This window comes from Miscanthus floridulus, chromosome 7, assembly GCF_019320115.1.
Source record: "Miscanthus floridulus cultivar M001 chromosome 7, ASM1932011v1, whole genome shotgun sequence".
In the NCBI taxonomy this organism is placed as follows: Eukaryota; Viridiplantae; Streptophyta; class Magnoliopsida; order Poales; family Poaceae; genus Miscanthus; species Miscanthus floridulus.
In genome coordinates, this window is record NC_089586.1 from 90379599 (window position 1) to 90401340 (window position 21742).

The 21742-nt window shown below is 44.4% G+C and overlaps 3 protein-coding genes across 3 annotated transcripts; 2 read left to right on the plus strand and 1 right to left on the minus strand.

Annotated features, from left to right (window-relative positions):
- The first annotated feature begins 11496 nt into the window (after window positions 1-11496).
- On the plus strand, window positions 11497-15256 carry LOC136463780 (phosphatidyl-N-methylethanolamine N-methyltransferase-like). Its single transcript, XM_066462757.1, has 2 exons — window positions 11497-11896; window positions 14892-15256. The coding sequence occupies exons 1-2, from the start codon at window positions 11640-11642 to the stop codon at window positions 15139-15141; spliced, it is 507 nt and encodes a 168-aa protein (XP_066318854.1). The 5' UTR covers window positions 11497-11639; the 3' UTR covers window positions 15142-15256.
- Window positions 15257-16320: 1064 nt separating this feature from the next.
- On the plus strand, window positions 16321-17590 carry LOC136467284 (uncharacterized). The gene has a single exon (XM_066465923.1). It carries the CDS (start codon window positions 16504-16506, stop codon window positions 17218-17220), a length of 717 nt encoding a protein of 238 aa, XP_066322020.1. The 5' UTR covers window positions 16321-16503; the 3' UTR covers window positions 17221-17590.
- Window positions 17591-17729: 139 nt separating this feature from the next.
- LOC136463781 (nuclear cap-binding protein subunit 2) lies at window positions 17730-21387 on the minus strand. Its single transcript, XM_066462758.1, has 8 exons — window positions 21258-21387; window positions 20939-21162; window positions 19371-19509; window positions 19256-19289; window positions 18927-19025; window positions 18334-18390; window positions 18187-18266; window positions 17730-18092 (listed from the first exon to the last, which is right to left on the minus strand). Exons 1-8 carry the CDS (start codon window positions 21273-21275, stop codon window positions 18015-18017), a joined length of 729 nt encoding a protein of 242 aa, XP_066318855.1. The 5' UTR covers window positions 21276-21387; the 3' UTR covers window positions 17730-18014.
- Window positions 21388-21742: the final 355 nt, after the last annotated feature.

Here is a 21742-nt window from a genome sequence, read left to right on the forward strand (position 1 = left end):
TATATGCCCGTGCGTTCAGGGGCGGATCCAGCGGTGGGGCAGGGGGGGGGGGGGGGGGGGGGGGCTCAAGCCCCCCCTACCCAAACCGAATCAGTGCAAATTACTGTAGGGCCCCTATGAATTTTTAGGCAAAGTTCTATAGTATAGGGGGGCTGAGACTTAAGATCGAGCAGCAGTGTTGTTCAGTCCCCCCTAAAATATTTCCTGGATCCGCCACTGCGTGCGTTGTATGTGGTTACGAATATTTGCCTACACCTATAGCGACGTACTTGTGGTTAGACGAACATATTAAGAAATTTGTAAATCTAATTATCTTGAAAATATGAAGCTCATTTCGTAATCTTTATCACCTATATGTTGAAGATCTAATTTATAGAAACCCAACAAAATTGGTTTTACCTTTTTAATACTAACGTGATTGATTTGTACACCTAAAAATATAAATTAACTTAGTAACAAAAACAAGTAGTCAACACAAAGACCAACTGCAACACATAAGAACGGTTGCCTGATAAGTTTAACCAAAGAAAGATTGTAATATGAACTTTATACTAAAATCTTCGATGTCCAATCAAATTTTTTGTATACCAGCTTTGCACAGTAACCATTCTTCAGCAAGCCCCTAGATTTTCAGCGCAGTCCTTGTGCACATTGTCCGGTAAGCAAGCACAGAAACAAACACACGAACTCTTAAGCCAAAAGTGAATTCACATCAGTGATGTTTGTTTTCGTCGCCACCTCTGGTCCTCCTCATGCACGACCCCTGCGCCGCTTTAGCCTTCACCGTATGCTTCCTCGGAGATGAGGTCGGCCTGCGGTAGAGGCTCGTTTAGTAGGGCTCTGCTTCACTCGTGGAGTACTTTTTTTTCTACCTTTGACGGGTGGAGCAGCTCCGCTAGTGGAGTTAAAGCTTTTTTTTTACAAGAAGTTTGGCAAAAATAGCTTCATCCAGTAGATAAAAATAGTAGATTGTCTATACTGCCCTTTTTTCTCTATCTTTTTTCTTATTTATTTTACTTTACTTTTATTCTCTCTCCAGCTTATATCTCTTCTTGGGGAGATAGCACCGCACACAAGCATATCTCTTCACCGCACACAGGCACGCTAACCCTGTGCGTGTTTTTTTTTTTCGAGGAGGTGGTGCTTGACGTGGACCCTTCGTGGGCGTGATTTTTTTTTTGGGAAGGTGGGGCTCGACAAGGACCCACGTGGGCGGGGAAACGCTGGAGCGTGCGGGGTTCACGTGCGGACTCACAATTAAGCTGGGAGTGGAGTGATTAAACTTGCATCCGACGATGACATTAGGAATTTTTTAAGGTGTAGAGATAGAGATTTGCAGCTATCTTATTTTACCCTAACATTAAATAATGAAGAGTTTTTTTTTAGGTTTTGGTCGTTTTTGTTTTTTGTTTATATTTTCAGGAATTTCTCGGACATTGACAAATATGAATCTAGTTGCAAATACCGATATGCGTTGCAACTTGTTTGGTCTCGAGTTGTATTTGAATTACTATAAGGGGCAGTTTTGATCCTGTAAATTGAATCTGATTCAAGTAATAAGATTCCAGCAATTGCTTTCAATGAGAATTGAATTAGCCAGAATGTAATTGAAATCTAGTATTCTTGCTTGGATGTACACATAATTTATTTCTAAAATTTAAATTACAAAAGTTGTTTGGATAAAAAAAATGAAAACCACCTTATAAGTTATATGTATCTCTATCCGTTTTGTCTCCCACACATTCTTTGGCCCGCGGATGATGGCACCTCGGACCAGTCGTTGACCAGGGCCATGGCGATGTTCGTGTCGAAGAGCACCTGGACCCGCCACCTCCTTTTTGAATAATCCATACGCATTCGGCTGGGCTGGTTGGATCGTGGATTATTTACTGTTAGCTGATTTTCCAGAGTCGTGTTGTTAGAACAAGGCTAATAATTTAGTCAGCCAGAGGCCGTAAGAAGGCTGTAATATAATGTCATGTCATATATAGCCAGTTATACAACATCTTTTTTTTTGCGAAAAGTTATACAGCATCTTTGTGGTCATATATATGTGGTCATCCAACTATATAACAGATATGCTTATCCATACTATTTTACCAAACAACATAAATGAGAAAAGATATTGTTGTCGAAAAAATAAATGAGAAAAGATATGTGCAAGCTTGTTCCGAGCCTCAGGAGAGGCGGCGGCAACAGTTGAACATTTGGTCAATTTACGACTTATATTAATCCATAAATACGACTTAAACAATGGTAACAGTACCACTAACCATACTATAACACCACCACTACTGCAGATAGTATTGAACAGTGCAGCAACCAAGTACGCTAAAAATGCTAACAGAATAGCATATGAACAATAGCGCACAGTGGGATTAGATTTATACCCTAGGGTGGGACTGCCGGTACCCCGCGGACAGTGAGCCACCATCTTCTCCGTCGTTGGTGTTGGTGCGGCCACCAGTCCTCCTCGTGTCCACCATGTTGCAGAGGAGGTCGCGCCGGGAGACTCCTGCACAGTGGCACGGGAAGCTCCGAGAGACTCCTGCAGGTGCGGTGTCGAAGCAGTAGCACGGGAAGCTCCTGCAGGTGCGGTGTCGGAGCAGTAGCACGGGAAGCTCCTGCAGGTGCGGTGTCGAAGCAGTAGAACGAGACTCTCCCATCAGAAAGCAGAAGCCCCCGAACAGGAAACTGCAGACGGGGCAGCAGTCGCACCGGAAAGCCGGCGCTCCCCAAAAACTTGATTCCCCACCTACCCGTGCAGGTACGCTTGACGGGGGAAGTTCCGGAGGCCTGCTACCAAAGCTCCCTGTGCGCGCAGGGAACTCCGATCGGAGATGCAAACGAACAGCTCAGCGCTCAGATGTTGCGGAGAGGAGGAAGAGGAAGAGTCGGGTCTCGCGCAGCCGGAACAGGGGCGTCCTCCTTCATTATAGCCGCGTAGTTTCCCATTTGTCCGTTAGGCCCTGTGCCAGGCCACGGCCCATGCCCACGCCCACGCCCACGCCCACGGCCCGGCTCGGCCCGGCGCGTCGCGTCGCGTCGCGCGCGGCGCGGCTTGGCTCAGCGGCGGCGGCGCGCGCGTGTGGCCTCCCGGTTCTCCCTCTCAACTTGTCTATGTGAGAGTCCTAAGACTCACTATTTAAGTTGATAACCTTTTTAGTGAATTTCCTATATGGTACTAATCACTTTTCCACTTAACAATAATTGTGGGCCTTTGAAGTTTATTTGATTAATTAGAATAAATAATAGGCCTGGCCCAAATTAATCTAACAATCCCACCAAACTTCAGAAGTCCACAGTTAATGTCTTCAGTTCTGAGCTTGTTTGATATACCAGTGTTTCGATGGAGACTGTTAAGTTGAACATCCATCTAGAAAAGGAGTTTACACTCATTTACAACTAACCAATGGACTATGCCTTGAATTGACAGTTTTGTGCAAAGTGAGGCTCACTCGATTTCTTTACTGATACTAGGCTGCCTGTAGCATCCCCTCTGGTTGGAGCATATAAGTCATACTCCTGGCCTATTCATGAGTATCTAGAGATCACCCAAATCTCATAGATTGCGACTAGCAATCGAACTCACATAGGTGTGTTCCTTTAAGATGCCCTGTAGGCTGACATCTTTGCTTCTCATTAAGCCACTCGGATCACATTGAGGTATTTACCAACCTGCCATACAGATAGGAAGAGAAGTGCATTACTCAAGAGATTGACCTTTATTTAAAAAGGGTCTCTTCCCTCAGTCTACCCATAGCTTGTTTCACCATCCTAATTTACGGGATCTCCGATCACATAGGACAGGTTGCCACCACGATAGAACTTCATGTGGGTCTCAGTCCCATCTCACTCGATGCACTATCTATCACATTACGCGATAGTCCCTTAGTAAATTGATCTACCAGATTTTTAGACGTATGGACATAGTCCAATGCTATTACTCCGGAGTTTCTCAATTTTCTGACAGATTTTAACCGCCGCTTTACATGCCTAGTGGTCTTCATGTTGTCCTTTGAACTGTTTATCTTGATAATTACTATTTGGTTATCACAGTTCATAGAAATTGCGGGCACAGGTTTTTCAACCACCGGCAAATCCATAAGGAGCTCATGGAGCCATTCAGCCTCAATAGTAGCGGTATCAAGTGCTACAAGTTCTGCTTCCATTGTTGACCTTGTTAAGATGGTTTGCTTGCAAGACTTCTAGGAAACAGCGCCACCTCCAAGTGTGAATGTATATCCACTTGTGGCTTTTAACTCATCAGCATCAGATATCCAATTTGCATCACAATAGCCCTCGAGTACCTTCGGGTACCCAGTATAGTGAATGCCAAAGCTCAACGTTCCCTTTAGATAGCGCAATATTCTTTCAAGAGCATGCCAGTGATCATCTCCCAGATTTGAAACAAACCAGCTTAATTTGCTCACAGTAAATGAGATGTCAGGCCTCGTTGCACTAGCCAAGTACATTAGCGAGCCGATGATTTGGGAGTATCTCAACTGATCCCTCGTTATTCTTCGGTTCTTTCTCAGGATCACGCTTGGATCATAGGGAGTGGACACGGGCTTGCAGTCACTATAACCAAAGCGACTCAGTATCTTTTCCACATAGTGAGTTTATACAAGTGTTACCCCACCATTTTCTCCCTTAGTAGTTTGATGTTTAGTATCACATCAGCCACTCCCAAATCCTTCATGTCAAAGCTCTTTGACAGAAAGTCCTTGACTTCCTCAATCACATTGAGGCTTGTCCTAAAGATTAGTATGTCATCCACATACAAGCACAGGATTACTTCTTCTCCCCCACCATAGCGGTAGTACACACATTTGTCGGCTTCATTCGTAACAAAGCCAGCAGATGTCATAGTTTTATCAAACTTTTCATGCTATTGCTTAGGTGCTTGTTTTAGGCCATACAAAGACTTCAATAATTTACACACCTTTTCTTCTTGACCTTCTACTATGAAGCCATCAGGCTGATCCATGTAGATCTCCTCATCTAGCTCTCTATTTAGGAAAGCTATCTTAACATCCATCTGATGAACGAAAAGACCATGAGACGCAGCCAGGGCAAGCAGTACTCGGATTGTGATCAATCGGGCCACTGGTGAATAAGTATCAAAGAAGTCCTCGCCTTCTTTCTGGGTATAACCCTTAGCCACAAGCCTTGCCTTATACTTTTCAATCGTACCATCAGGCCTAAGCTTTTTCTTGAACACCCATTTACATCCTACAGGCTTGCACCCGTAAGGACAATCAACAATCTCCCAAGTTTCATTGGTCATAATTGAATCCATCTTACTTCGCACTGCTTCCTTCCAGTAGTTAGCGTCAGGAGAGGAAAATGCCTCAGCAATGGTGCTTGGAGTGTCATCCACGAGGTATATAGTGAAATCATCACCAAAAGACTTTACAGTCCTCTGTCTCTTACTCTTTCGAGTAGCTCCACTATTATTCTCCTCAGGATTCTCAACACATATTTGTTCAAGATGTTCTGTTGGCGCCACGGGGGAATCAACAGGTTTTTGACTAGATGTGCTAGGTTCATTTCCTCTCATAGGAAATTCATTCTCAAAGAATGTAGCATCTCTAGACTCAATCACTGCACCAACACGCATGTCAGGTACTCCAGAGCTTACAACTAGGAATCTATAGCCGATGCTGTGTAAAGCGTAACCGAGGAACACACAATCTACAGTTTTTGATCCAAGTTTGCGCTTTTTGACGATTGGCACATTCACCTTGGCCAAGCATCCCCAAGTGCGTAGGTATGAGAGAGTCAACCTTTTCTTTCCCCATTACTCGAATGGTGTTACTTCTTTATTCTTTGTAGGAACTCTATTCAGGACATGACATGCCGTCAATATAGCCTCACCCCACCATTCGTTGGAAAGTCCCGCAGTGTCTAACATGGCGTTAACCAAATCAGTTAGAGTGCGATTCTTTCGTTCGGCAATCCCATTGGATTGGGAAGAGTATGGAGGTGTCCTCTCATGAATAATTCCATGTTCCTCGCAGAATGAATCAAACTCATGTGAAAAGTATTCCCCCCCACGATCAGACCTCAACCATTTGATTTTTCTTTCCAATTGGTTCTCTATTTCAGCTTTATAGATTTTAAAATAATGCATTGCTTCATCCTTTGTTTTTAGCAAGTACACATAGCAAAATCTAGTGCTATCATCAATAAGAGTCATGAAATATTTCTTTCCTCCTTTGGTCAACACACCATTCATCTCGCACAGATCAGAATGAATGAGATCTAGTGGTGCCAAATTTCTCGCCTCTTTCACTGCCTTGTGAGGCTTGCGAGGTTGCTTCGCTTGAACACAAGCATGGCACTTAGACCCTTTGACCAGATCGATTTTAGGGATTAATTTTAAACTAGCTAAGCGCGTCATACAACCAACATTGATGTGACGGAGTCGGGAATGCCAAACATTAGACTCATCATCATTTCTCACATGGTTCACAATTTTATCACAAGAATCTATCAAAGAGAAGCGGAACAAGCCTCCGCTTTCATAGCCTTTTCCAACAAAGGTTCCATACTTGGATACAACACATTTATTGGACTCAAATACAAGTCTAAAGCCATCTCTACATAATAGAGATCCAATAACGAGATTCTTCTTAATGGAGGGGACATGCTGCACGTTCTTTAGCTGCACGATCTTTCCCAAAGTAAACTTCAGATTGATCGTACCAACACCAAGTACAGTAGCATGCGTACCGTTTCCCATCAGCAAGGAGCAACCTCTTTGTTCCTGATAAGAAGAAAACAAAGAAACATCAGAACAAACATGAATGTTAGCACCCGTGTCAACCCACCACTCAGGCGAGAGACAAACTGAAAAAACTGTAGGTAGATGATTATCGTACCTAGATCCTCCAGATTCGCTAACAACCATGTTTGCGGACTTCTTCTGCTTGTCCTTGTGGTCAGGGCACTCTTTTGCCCAATGGTCAGATGCACCGCAGACAAAGCAAAGGCCCTTTTCTTTTTCCTTGCCCTTCTTCTTAAAAGTTGCAGCTTTAGGCTTGACTGCAGGCTTGTTTTTCTTCTTTCTCTGTGCGGCATGAAAGTTCTTTTGCACCAGATTGGCGCTAGAACTTTCCTCATGCTTTTCTTGCCATAAGTGTCCTTTGCCCTAGCATTCTCCTCCACACCAAGAGTAGCAATGAGATCAGTCACACTGAACACTTGCCTCCTGTGCTTTAGAGTAGTGGCAAAGCTCGACCAAGTAGGTGGCAGCTTAGCGATGATACCGTCGGCCACAATCTTGTCAGGCAACTCACACTCATTGTTCTGGAGTTCCTTTGCCAGCATCTGTATCTCATGAGCCTACTCTACTACAGATCGATCATCGACCATCTTGTAGTCATAGAACTTCTTCATGATGTACAACTCAATGCTAGCATCGGCAACACCGAACTTGGCCTCAAGTGCATCCCACATGTCCTTGCCAGTGTCCATATCCATGTACACTTGCACCATGCTTTCAGCTAATATGCTGATGAGACCCCCCTTGAACAAGTTATCTGCCTCATTGAACTTAATCTCCTCCTCGTGAGAGAAAGGAGGTTTAATGCGCTTTCCCTTGATCACGTGCTCACAACGCATACTAGTGAACCACAGCTTAGAGCGGACACGCCACACTTTATAGTTGGATCCATCATCTTTCAATGGTGGTGGTTTTAGTGACGCAGCAAAACTAGCAGCCGAAAATGACCTATCAAGTTTTTGGATTGTTGAACATTTGGTCAATTTACGACTTATATTAATCCATAAATACGACTTAAACAATAGTAACAGTACCACTAACCATACTATAACACCACCACTACTGCAGATAGTATTTAACAGTGCAGCAACCAAGTACGCTAAAAATGCTAACATAATAGCATATGAACAATAGCGCACAGTGGGATTAGATTTATACCCTAGGGTGGGACTGCCGGTACCCGCGGACAGTGAGCCACCATCTTCTCCGTCGTTGGTGTTGGTGCGGCCACCAGTCCTCCTCGTGTCCACCATGTTGCAGAGGAGGTCGCGCCAGGAGACTCATGCACAGTGGCACGGGAAGCTCCGAGAGACTCTTGCAGGTGCGGTGTCGAAGCAGTAGCACGAGAAGCTCCTGCAGGTACGATGTTGGAGCAGTAGCACGGGAAGCTCCTGCAGGTGCGGTGTCGGAGCAGTAGAACGAGACTCTCCCGTCAGGAAGCAGAAGCCCCCGAACAGGAAACTACAGACGGGGCAGCAGTCGCACCGGGAAGTCGGCGCTCCCTAAAAACTTGATTCCCCGCCTACCCGTGCAGGTACGCTTGACGGGGGAAGTTCCGGAGGCCTGCTACCGAAGCTCCCTGTGCGCGCAGGGAACTCCGGTCGGAGATGCAAACGAACAGCTCAGCGCTCAGATGTTGCGGAGAGGAGGAAGAGGAAGTGTCGGGTCTCGCGCAGCGGGAACAGGGGTGCCCCCCTTCATTATAGCCGCGCAGTTCCCCATCTGTCCGTTAGGCCCTGTCGGGGGAATGAACCTGGACAGGGTGGTTGGGCGTTGGGAGTTGGCTGCGGCGGCTAGGGTTTCGGTTGGGCCAAGCGACAAAACCAGACCAAGCCAGGCCACGGCCCATGCCCGCCCGGGCGGGCGGCTCGGCGGCGGCGGCACGCGCGTGTGGCCTCCCGGTTCTCCCTCTCAACTTGTCTATGTGAGAGTCATAAAACTCACTATTTAAGTTGATAACCTTTTTAGTGAATTTCTCATATGGTACTAACCACTTTTTCACTTAACAATAATTATGGGCCTTTAAAGTTTATTTGATTAATTAGAATAAATAATGGGCCTGACCCAAATTAATCTAACAGCAACATCATGAACACCCGCTTCTTCATCCTCGCGTAAGCGGACGGCACCCTGCTTAATTAGATCCGACGCGGATACGCAACATCGGGAGATTTTGGCGCGCGGCCGCGGCAAGAGTGCGGCCAGCGGCGTGGGGCGACGCACGAGATCGCGAAGAGGAAGAAGGCCCCACATAAACACTGAGGTCTATCGCTTGCATCGGCTGGGAGCGAGCGTTGTTTTCTCAGGCGATGTGATTCAGCCGGGCGATAGCCGACTTGCCCGCTTTCCTCTCTCCTCCAGCTAAGATTTTTATGACGTGGACAGTCATTTAGCCCGCCTAGATGGCCTTATTAAGGCCGGGTTTAGTTGGCGATTTTTTTAGCGAAACGGTACCGTAGCACTTTTATTGTTATTTGGCAATTAGTGTCCAATCATAGTCTAATTAGGCTTAAAAGATTTGTCTCGTGAATTTTGTCTAAACTGTGTAATTAGTTTTATTTTTTATTTATATTTAATACTTCATATATACGTCCAAAGATTCGATATAACGGAAAATCTTGAAAAATTTTGTAAAATGAGAGAAACTAAACAGCACCTAAACTCTTACTGGGATGTCTTCGGTGTCCAGTCCTAGGCTTCTAGCCTTGCCAGAACTCTTTGGTGAGGTGGTGACGTGGTGTGGGAATGCGGCGCCGTGCGTGCGCGTGCGGCTCCTGTCTGCGCCGGATCTAGCCATGCCGTCGTAACGATGCTAGCGACGAGTCGACTCGAGGGGGTCGCGGTGCACGGGAAGAGTCGGGACTCGGGAGAGAGATGAAGGTTGTTTGGGATCAATTTCTAGTTTTTTTTTTGCCTGTGGATCTGGAGTGGGCTGCCATTTCGAGTCGTGAAAAAAGGCAGAATCTTTGCTTTCACAATTCTTAGTCCATCCAAAGTCACCCAAGAAAGCAATTCCAATTCGTCTCGATTCAGATTATTCAAATAAGCTGCAAGGGTTTCTTGCTTTCGTATAAGTTCACATGTCCTTCTCTGTTCATCTGTTTTTTTTCTTTTTTCCGTTTGTCTTTTTTCTTTCGATAATGCTACGAAGCAGGCGTCCATCCGTTTGGACGTACCGCCCCCGCGTGCCAGTGCCATTGCTCGCTCCCGCGGCGGCGCTCGCTTTGCGCGCCCTGCCCGACTTGCACACTCGTGCCATTGCTCGCTCCCGCCCGCGCGGATCGCCCCGTCTGTCGTGGCCGTCTCGCCGGGCTGCCTTCACCGCGCCAGTTCGCCACGCGCGGCGTCCATGTTGCACTGAAAGTGTATGTTGCAACGTATGTGTCAAGTGTTTCGGACGTTGTAGAGGTAGATTGCAAGGGTTTTAAATGGATGTTGCAAAAAGTATATCCGGATGTTACATATGTTGCAATGGCTATGAACTAATCAAAATGTTTCATCTCCATCAGACGTATGTTGCAAGTGTTTTATCTGAATGTTGTATATGTTACCGTGGCTATACACATATATTACAAAAGTATGTTCTAAATATTTTATCTGTTTTAAATGTAAGTTGCAAGAAGCGCCAATGTTCCGTGAGCAGGCACGGATCCCCGCGTGCACAATACAGAGCGGGACGGGCGGTCCCCGCGATACGGCAGGCGCAGCAGCAGACGATACGGCGCAGCAACAGAGCAGGCAGCCGCAGGCTCCTGCAGCAGGACATACGGCAGGTACGTGCGGGCGGGCTGCTGAGCACGCACTGCAACATGTGCAGGTGTTCGGACGCGTGAGTCTGTCCGCCGGACGTCGGGGTGCACCTTAAGAAGGCATAAATTCGTAAGCCAGGTCGACTAATACGCTTCGTCTGTTTTTTCTTTTTCTGTTGGGCATGTTTTTTTCGTTTGTTTTTCCCTTTTCCATCCATCACGCTTCGGTTTCTTTGTTCATGGATTTGTTTTTGCAAGAGTTATTGAACCGATGATCTTTTTTTAGAAACAAAGATTCCTAACACTAAGTTATTGATATCCTTGTGATTAGAAATGATATTTTACTAAAATTTGATCAAATAGATAGTATCAAATTATGAAAATTAATGTTATAATATATTTATGAGTAAGTTTCTTATAGTTTACAGTGGGAGAGGAATAGTCTATCAAGGCTATATTTTAATTTGATACAAGACTTAGTATGACATAGTCATATTATTGCTAACATTAACTTATATTATGAATGTCATAGTCATCACAAAATAAATTAAAGTTTAAATATTTATATAAAGAATAAAACATAAATAAATATGTAGCATTCATGTCGTCATGTTTCCATGAACATTTATAGCTTTTTTCAGTGTAATGCACAGACATATTTACTACTATGTTGTCTTTTTTGCTTTTTCTTGTTCTGGGTCCGTTTGTTGGGATAGAATTGGTAATGAGAATAAGCTTTCATGATGAGTACACATTTTCTGTGCATTATAATACAAATTCTCATTACTAATTACTAATTCTCATAATATAGATATAGATATAGATATAGATATAATTAGTAATATTATAATGCAAATTCTCATTACCAATTTGCATATGAGTACACATTTTTCATGATGCGAATTCTGGGGCCACTTACCCGGGCCCATTAGACAGCCCACCGGCTGTGAACTCCAGGTCGTCTCTCGGACTCTCCCCCGCAGGCCCGCACCACCAATTTGTCAGCACAGAAAATTTCACTGCAATTGCTAAAAAAGAGAGGAAATTTTCACTGCAAAACCGTTGCGGCGAACACTCGAGCACCCCCGACCCCCGTTGAGATGGTCTCCATGGCGGCGGCGGCGGCGGCCGTGGGCGTGCTGCTGCCGTTCCCGTTCTACTACGCGCTGTGGACCCACCCACAGCGTTGGGTGGACTTGTGCGGCCGAGGCGCCGACCCGTGCCGGCGGATGGCGCAGGTCTCGCACGCCATCAAGGCGCTTCAGCTCCTCGCGCTCGCCTCCGTCGCTTCATTCTCCGGGCCCCCGCCGCTCTACTGCCCCGTCCTCCTCGCCGTCGGCCAGTATCTCAACTGCAAGTGAGTAGCCGATTCGTCCTTCACCTGTCTGTTCTCCCAGTTAGCGAGGCACCGTACATGATCCATCCCGCGTTAAGCAATAGCTTCAGGATTTTATAATCTCTACAGCTTGCAACTGTTTCTGTTGATGCAAAGGCGCATTGATTAAGGATCCCTTGTATTGTTGTCTGCGTTGACTGAATTACGAATTGTAAGGACTACTTGAATGAATTGAGCTACTGGCTATCAGAATGATAGATAGCCGAAGATATGTAAGGACTACCTTAGGTGAATCAAACTAAGTGTATTCTATTCAACGGTTCTTAGCTGTAGGAATTGGAGGTCAGTGGTTTGGAATTTGAAGGAATAACTTATTACTTCAGTCGGATCTTGTGCAAGCCTTAATTCTCTTTCCATTTAGTGCTGCAGAATTGCTTCAGGTGATTAAACACTGGTAAATGTGATTTCGAAACTGGGTACAAGAAATGGTTAGGGAAGTGGACTAGGCAAACAATTATCATTTTCTCCCGTTTAACACTCATGGGTTTAGGCACACTGGTAGATTAATGGAACACAATCTCTTGGAATTTTCCTTGTCTTCATATAACCAATGGTTTGCATCATGGTGCTACCTTCATTGATAGATTTTTATTCTAAATTTTGTCTCTGTTAAATTGTTGATAAACCTTGAAAATGCTGATGAGATCATGCTGTAAGACTTGGGGCTCAACTCACTGTTGTAACAGATGACAACAAATTTGGCTTTTTTATCACATATGGATACCTATTTGTTTCTTTTTTAAACAAGGAGGTTAATGCTGACCAATCTTAACACTGGTTACCTGTAGGTGTCGTCATAGTGTAAGGTGTGAGTGGAGTTGGTGTGGTATGCTGTATGTGTAACATTAAGTAAATTCATTGCTTGCTTATTTCCATTTGTGTTGAAATCCCTGCCCTGAAGTTTCAGTTGCGATTAATTATTTAGTAAAATGGAAAATGATGGTAGTGCTGAGGTGAATGATTAGGAGAGAGGTGGTTAGTACCAAAGATTGGTGCACTCAGAATGAGTGGAGCTAGGTTGCTAGCTAGTGGTTACAAAGGTGAAACAGAATTCCAGCCATTACACTAGGTGAATAATGATAAACAAGAGTAGCAGAAAATCTTGCTGTGTGAACTAGTACAAAGAAGATCCTGATCTCGTCATATGCATTCCATTTTATCAATATTGTAATACTTCTACACTACATGGACATAGTACTATACTGAGGGAGTTCATAGTCATCGAAGCTTTGAAGTTTGTTTGTGTTCCAGTGTGTATATGCTGCTAGCAGTAGCAGCCAATATATGTTCTGCTATGTTTCAGATTGGCCATGATAGGGTATTGAATCTCAATCCCTGATATGCCATCACGGTGTCTATGACATATGGGGCCCCTCCAGAGTCACTGACAATGGTATATCATGGATTTAGGGTTTATTTGGTGGCATATGAGGAATTATTCCATTGAACTATTATTTGGCTATCTTCATTGATAGGTGCTTGCCATAAAACTTTGGCTCTGTTGAATGTTGAAATATCTTAAAAATGCTTTATAATTGTGGTACCGAGACAGTTGACTGTTCACACTGCAAGATAAGGGGTTCTTCAGTTCATTAACAATTGATATATAACTTGTCTTTGAATGCATATGGATACCCAGTTATGTATTTCTCCAAAGAATTTAATGCTCGCCAACCTAAACTCTGGGACAACTCCTCACGGAGTAAGGTGACCTGTTTGGATCGCAGGGCTAAAAATTAACTCACCTTGTCAAAATAGACTAAACATGAGCTAGTTATGGGCTAATAGACTCTAGCCACCAATTAGCCCCATTACCTCTTAGTAGCCCTGAATTAGCCCATATTTAGGCTTTCTAATTGGTATCCAAAAACAGGGGCTAATTATTAGCTCCCTGATCCAAACACCCCCTTAGTGGGGTATGCGTAACATCAAGTGAATCCATCGATTGGTGGACTGGTGGTTTCTGTGCATATGAAAATCCCTGGCCTTAAGTTTAGTACATTGTCACTGCTGATTTAATAAAATAAAAAATAATGTATAGAACACAGATGAAATCACTACTCTTCTGTATCGAACGCATGCTAGCTGGATTTGGTCAGAGGTGGATAGCACCAAAGATTGGGCCTCCAGTAGATGTCGTGCTGACACTGTTGCATGGGTCCAGCTGTTGTGGTCACAGAACTAGTAGAGTTAGATGGCTGGCTAAGGGTAACAAAGGTGAAACATAATTTCAGTGGCACGATTGGTTAGAAAAATGATAAACACATGTAGCAGAAAATCTTGTTGTTTGAACTACTACAAGAATATCGTGGTCCAGTCATACACATTATATTTTGTCGTCTTCCATAATACTAGTACACTACGTGGGAATTGTACTGTGAGTGTGCCCTGCTTTCTTCTATAGTATTGTGAGGACGTGAGGGAGTTCATAGTGCATCCTGTCTCTAAAGATTGTATTCTGGTTTATATGTGCTGTTCACAGTATCTGCCTATGTCTGTTCTGCTATTCTGAAATTGGACAACATATTGTGTTTCATTATCTGGTTACTTAGCGCTCATGTCTTGTTAGAGTCGCAACTAAAATTTTACTTAGGCCATGTTTAGATTGCAAAAAATTTCAACCTGATGAATAGTAGCACTTTCGTCTTATTTGGTAAATATTGTCCAATCGTGGATCAACTAAGCTCAAAAGATTCATCTCGTGATTTCGAACTAAACTGTGCAATTAGTTATTTTTTTTATCTACATTTAATGCTCCATGCAAGCGGCTAAAAATTGATGTGATGGAGAGAGAGTGAAAAAACTTGGATTTTTGGAGGTGATCTAAACAAGGCCCTAGCTGTAAAGAGCCTACACTGTATTCAATGTTATGAAGGACACACAGTTCAATTTTTTTTTTAAAAAATAGGACGCACAGTTCATTGCTTTTGTTCCTGAAACTTTTGTTTCTTTTCAGGGTGTACCAGCTGCTTGGTGAGTCTGGTACCTACTATGGTGTTCGATTCGGAAAGACGATCCCGTGGGTGACAGAGTTTCCCTTTGGCTATATCAAAGACCCGCAGTATGTTGGGAGTATGCTTAGCCTCGTCGCACTTCTGTGCTGGGTTCCGCTTCAGTATGTGCTGTTGTGGTGCCTTGGTTACGTTTTCATGATGTGGGTCGAACACAAGGAAGACCCAGCCAGTCGTGCCAAGGTCATCTCCTAATTGCCTGTTTATTGCAGCTGATATTTTCCTACAGGTGCCCCAGTGACATTGCATAAATATTCTTTCAAAAATTTTGGCACGTGATTGCTGAGAAGTGATGTGCCGTAATTTCGTATACCTTATATCAAAGTACTGTGGCAAGCTCTATTCTTGAGTAATTCATGTCAAGCAGTATGGTTGTAGACTTTAGTCGTAGCTTATTGGGTATGAGATCATCTTGTACCCTGGGCAAATATGCAACCGGGAGCGCTTGGTTGTTGGTGGCAAATATTTTGACCAGGAGTTAAATGCTTGCGCATGGACATGTGGCATGAATCTGTGATCGGTAGCCACGACTGTCCAATGTGAAGGGTCTACTCAATTTTTCCCTTTTATTAAGTATGTAATAAGTAAGAATTGTAGCTTTTTAGTTGAAACTTGTGAGGTTTCTACAGACTGCAAATGTTCTTGTCTGAGTCCGAGAAATCTCACTACATGTTCTTACCGCCACAATGCATAATAAAAGGTGTAACACTTCACTCTGTCTCATATGCATTTGTGGCGGTAAGGTGTGCCACATTGGGACGTGCGTTATGAACCAATTGGTGCTGTTCCATTTGAAAAGCTTATCACGCCATTTTTAGTGGTGGGGCAACTCTATTTTGCATTTTTGCATCGGCACTAGTATCGGCATGACAAATCCACCTTCTCACCTTAAAATTCAATTATTTTTTATACGGAGTGGATTAGCTAGGACTAGTTATTAGCTGGGGCTTAGCCCAAATTACATGGAATTTACAAACTAGTTTTCTAATAACTAGTTGAAGGTTTTGGCTAAAAGCTTAGCCCACCTATTAGCCCTGTGTTTGGTTGGACTGGACTAAAATTTAGTTGTCTAACAATTAGCTGGCCTATGCATCAACCATGCCCTAAAATTGTAGCTCATAATAAATACTCCTATATAACTTTATAGTTTTGAGTTTTTTTCATTTAAATTCCTTAATAAGATGCTTAAAAAGTTGATACAAACTTTCAACAAATATTAAGCGCCGAGGCCTGTCATCTTAGAAATATCCAAATTTTTCATAAAAGTTGGATAGAGATGAAATTTTATTTGAAAACTGAAGTTCTGGACAAGATCTATAACATTTTATTTTGTGTTTTTTTTTCGTTTGGATTGGAGTCATTAAGGTGCTTAAATAATTGATTCAAACTTTCAGTACCATACATGGAATGTACTGATAACTTGCTGCCCCTGGTTAGGACTCCGATTCGATTCGGCTACGGTCTACTGATATGTCCTTAATCGTTTCAACCCCGTATACTACGACTACTACTCAATCGATCGGGTGCACGTAGCTCAGGCTCGCCCCAGCCGTAACCATGGCTCCTTGCTACACCTACGGCAAAGGGCCGGGCGGGAACTCCTGCTTAAGCATCGGGCTCACCGCGCTGCCGTGCCCCGGCGTGGCGCTCCGCCTCAACACCGTCATCGACTGCACCCCGGGCAAGGACCGCATGCCGCCGGTCACCATCGACTTCCTCAAGAACCTGCCGCAGCAGAGCGAAGCCCCGGCCCCGGCACCGGCATCAGCCGTCGCCGCCCAGCAGGTGACGGGCCGGTTCACGTGCAACAGCGGCGACTTCGTCCTCTTCAGCCAGCTCGAGCGCGTGGAGGAGATGGTCGCGGCCGCGGGGCTGCCCCGGGAGTGCGCGCCCAGCGTGGAGGAGTTCTTCAACCTGTCCGCCTCCCACGCCACCAACTCCTTCTACAAGGCGATGGCGATCACCGTGGAGGCCGGCGCGCCCGGGAGCATCGTCGAGGACGAGGAGGAGGAGCTGCCGTCCGGCGCGGACGTCGGGGAGTGCGCCATATGCTACAAGGAGTACCTGGTCGGCGGAGCCACGTCCGTGAAGCTGCCGTGCAGCCACACCCACACGTTCCACCGCAAGTGCCTGGACCGCTGGACGGCCGTGAACCGGACGTGCCCCTGCTGCCGGGCGCCGGTGCCGGAGGAGCAGGACTACTGGTACGAGGACGATTTTGACGACTCGGGGTCGGAGTACGAGTACGACGTCGCCGGTGCCCGACGGCAGTAGTAGCCAGGAAGTCACGGCCTCTCCGCCTTCGACTTGGAGCAGAACATCAGTGTTCGAACTTTTGCTCATGTTTGGATGTGTCGGTCTTTTTGCGATGGTTAACTAGGGCCTTTTCAGGAAAAAAAAAAATAGGGCTAGTTTAATTTGACGCTTGCTGTACTGCTGAAATACTTATCGGCTGCCGGAGGGCGCCTATTGGGCCATTGGACCACAGATAGTAGATGTATAACAATCAGTTACTCCTTTTGCCGAACTACTTCGAATCACTGGTTTACTCACCTATGCTGATTTGTGCCGACGAACCTTTAGGACACCGGACCCAGCGGCTTCGGCCGTTGCTGTGCAAGCAACCGGCCGTAAACCGGCGAGGTGGCGACTCCCATAGGGCGCTCGCATGGCCCCCCGCCGGGCCCCGGCAACCGACAGAGCCAAGCGGATCGCACAACCAATGCACACAGGCATAATAGGCCCACTAGAGTTGTCGGGGAAACAGACAGGAAAAATTGAAGTTAGGGTTCATTGGTCTCAGTATAGTCTTCATCAGCAGCAAACATACAGATAAGGCTCATTGTGTCTGTTAGCACTTAGCACAGTACCCCACTTGAACCACATGTAAAGCCGACGCACATTCAGATTAACAGATGATAGGAGCACTAGAAAAGGAGGGACGGCCGACGAATAATAAGTCTGTTGTACAACAGGGTGAAATCCGGATTGCTGCTAGCTGTGGACTCCTTCTGCAGCGACTGGACACCAGAACCACTGCATGTAGCAACAATTTGTTCCACACAGCTTTAGCGACGGCGTCTCTTGTCGTAGTCATCCTCTTCTTCATCAGAGTCACCTTTCTCACGGAATCTAGGATTCTTCTCCTGAAAATGAAATATCGAATGTTTTATGGATATATTATCTGGTCCACAAAGGCAAAATAAGGGGCCATGGCACAACAAGGAACACTGCTAGTACCGCTGGATCAGAGTCGGGTGCTCTCTTGGACTCCTCTGGGGCCGACCGGTCATCGTTCCGGTAGCGTTTCCGCTGGTAATCTGGAGACTCATATCGTGTTAGTGGGCAAAAATAAACACACAAAAGAACAATTTTGACATGTGTTACCTCCTCTGTCATTCCTATGAGAATCTCCATATCCTCTCTTCCGCTCACCTCTCTCATCTGCACATTAAAATAAGATGGCAAATTTATGTCCCTACATATAGTCAGGTTCAAGCATATATCTATATATAAGAACATAATAGGCAAAATCTACTTAAATGACTACGACTGGCCAACTAATGATCAGAATGATTGCAAAATATGCTGCAAAGAATTGAATCATCACAATCATGGTCCTGACAGCAAGAAGTGAAACACCCCGACTTATGCAAGTTCACAACATCACAAAAGTAAACTGGTCAACTAAAAGAGGAGTAAAAGTGGACGCCTAGAGATTGCCACTAGGGTAAAAGAGAGATTGGACTGTGTAAAGAATGCTATGCAGAGGTAAGAGGAATAACAGTCTAACAGAACTGGAAAAATGGTAAAATTGTTTCAGATATTCCAGCAAATATTACATGTTGAATAAACCAAAGTTGTTACTATACAAACCCCTAAGAACTCAATCAAAGACCAAAATCATAGGCACCAGAACAAATGTGAATTCATGGAAATTTGTTCTCAAAAGAACATAATCCAAATAACATCAGACTTACAGGGAGGTGGTGCATTAGGTTGAAAAGATCCACCATAGTCAACTAATTCTCTTTGTGCTTCTAGTTCCCTCTGAACCATCTTACCGTAACCACCTCTTCGTTTGATTCATTAAGGAAACTTGGGAACTCCTGAGAGCAGTTGTTGAACAAAGGGAACATGCAAAGCTACACCATAATCAAAATTGCACCAGTAAAAGACAACAGGCACAGAGAAACATGTAAGTTGACACTAGGTGTGGAGCATTTATGGAAACATCTTATGACTTTCTATGTTCTATAGCACCAAATCAGAATGGAGTAAACTGTAATAGAATAGCATAAAAGGATATCAGGATCATAATCTGTACGGTACTCATCTCTGACCTATAAAAGAAACAAACAATATATAAGCATAAAGCGTGTAGAAAGCCATGTATATTTGTTAGAATAAAATCAAGGCACTACTTGTCCACCACTTCGTCCACGGCCCCATTGCCTGCCTTCTTCAAAGCCCCAATCGAAATCAACACGGATTGGCCGATCATCAAGCATCGTTCCACTAATGTATTTGACAGCATCTTCAGCATCCTCCCTAGAGTAGTACCTGGAAAGAGAGGATCAAATTGCAAAGGCGTAAGCATGGCCATTAAAGCAACAGATACTAACAGTCAAACCAGACTAAGTGGTACTCCCGCAATGCACAGGTACGCAATGCATGCACAGAAAAATTCTATTTTTTTTTTCAAAATTGACAGCTGATGAATGTGTAGCTTCTATGAACCTAACAGAATAGTGAGTTTATCCAGAACAAGGCAGGCTGCCACACTGCACCAACAATACAGTTGGCATCTCTAAATTCAATAAACTATGCTCCAGTTATACAAATACAAAAAATCCATGATTCTCATCCTATGAATATAGAATGACACACATGAACCACATCAAACTAAACATGGAAACAAAAACACAGAAACTTTGCAAGCAGGGGAAAAAAAGGCTAACCGCATAGTTGTTATCAGTTTAGCAAAACTTCAGCATAAATAACATCATATTCCTCATTGTAACACTTGATCTCTCACTCTATAAATAAGGAATCAAACATAATTGCAACAACCCAATAAATCCTATAAGAAAAATTTATACTCAGATTGGAACGTGTATACCTAAATATCAGTGCCCATGAACTCACATCCCAGTCTTCTGGGGAAGGGGCTCACAACCAAACATAGAAAACAGCTCTGGTAGAAGCTTATACATATACAAATTCCCAGATGCCCACTGCAATCACCAGTTTGGAACATTATATGTTATTAAATCCCAGTGCCCATAAAAATTGATAAATGAAACCACACCCTAACTAGAGAGTGCAGCACTTGAAGATAATTGTTTAGGGGGGTGGGCGGCAAGATAAGAGATAAACACATATACACTGAATTTGTTTTTGTTAACAGCTGTATGGTAAAAATTGTGTTTTCTAAAGAAATTTTCAGGACGGGGGCTCCACCCCTGAGCTAATACAGAGTAAATGAAATTAAGTAATAAACCATAAAAAGAGGGATTATTGTTCTTATATATGCCATCGTCTCTCCGAGAACCAGGAACCCGCTACTCACCCCCACCCCCCCAGACCAGCACTTAGTCTCCATCTAACCTATTGCAATGTCCTATGGAATGTACACACTGAGATATCACAGTTCTCTATTCCTGATCTGGGCATCTCACATGTACCTGGCAGCAATACAATTTCATGAAACAATGTCCAATTGCAACTAGCAGATGAACACCTCACACTACCACACTACTAAAGAACCAAATCAATACATAAACAGGACTGGAAATCCATCTACTCAGCGTCCAATTGCATAAAACTACACTCCAACAGAACAATTGGGGCACTTCTAATTAAACTATGGCGAGGGCTATGTTCCTGTAAATTGAAGGAAACTACAGCACCGAATCCAAAATCACCCAGCACAAGAACAAACAGGAAATGTAACGCGACGTATCAAGGAAGGGGAAGAGGCGGCCCGCACAGCACGAAGCAGAAACCGCATGGGGTCTTGGAGTTCTTGTCGAGCCCCATGATGATCTTCTTGATCTCGCCGGCGCGGGAGAAGAGCTCGTAGGCCTGCTCCTCCGTGGTGTAGAAGGACATATTCCCAATGTACAGCGTTGTCGACGCAAGTAGCACCGCCTCATACTCCTCCTGCGTCCCCTTGAATCGGCGGTCCCTGTACGCCGAAAGCTTGCTCGGGTCCTGGAGGCAGCAGGAGAAGCCGCGAAGAGCCGCGTCAGTATGGCGGGGCGAGGGGACCAGGATGCTCGGGGAATTAGGGTTTCGGGGATCCGTACCTTGAAAAGGGACGCCATAGGGGGCTGCGGCGGCAGCGGCAGCCGCGCGTGCTAGGTCAAACTCTGCGTTTAGCGGTTGAGGGGGTTTGGCTCGAGTGAAGAAGAGCCAGGCGTGGGAAATTTTGACGAAGGCTGAAGGGGACGAAACAAGGAGGGGGAGGTGTTAAAAATAGGCATTAAAAATATTATATCCGGCTTTCACGAGTTTTTACCAAAACTTAGATAATCTGAAATTTCCATTAAAAATTGGGGACATAATTCCCACCGCTCAGATTTGCAAAGAGATACAATTCTCACTCTGCCACAAAAAGATGTAATTCTCACTTTTAATAAAAGAGTCAAATGATGTGAAGTTTCATTAAAATTATATAAAAAAATATTAACATTTACGATACAATATAAATACCGTTAATTATAAATTATATTTTCATAATAAATCTAGTATGAAAACATAAACATTAATACAAGTTACTATAATTTTGATC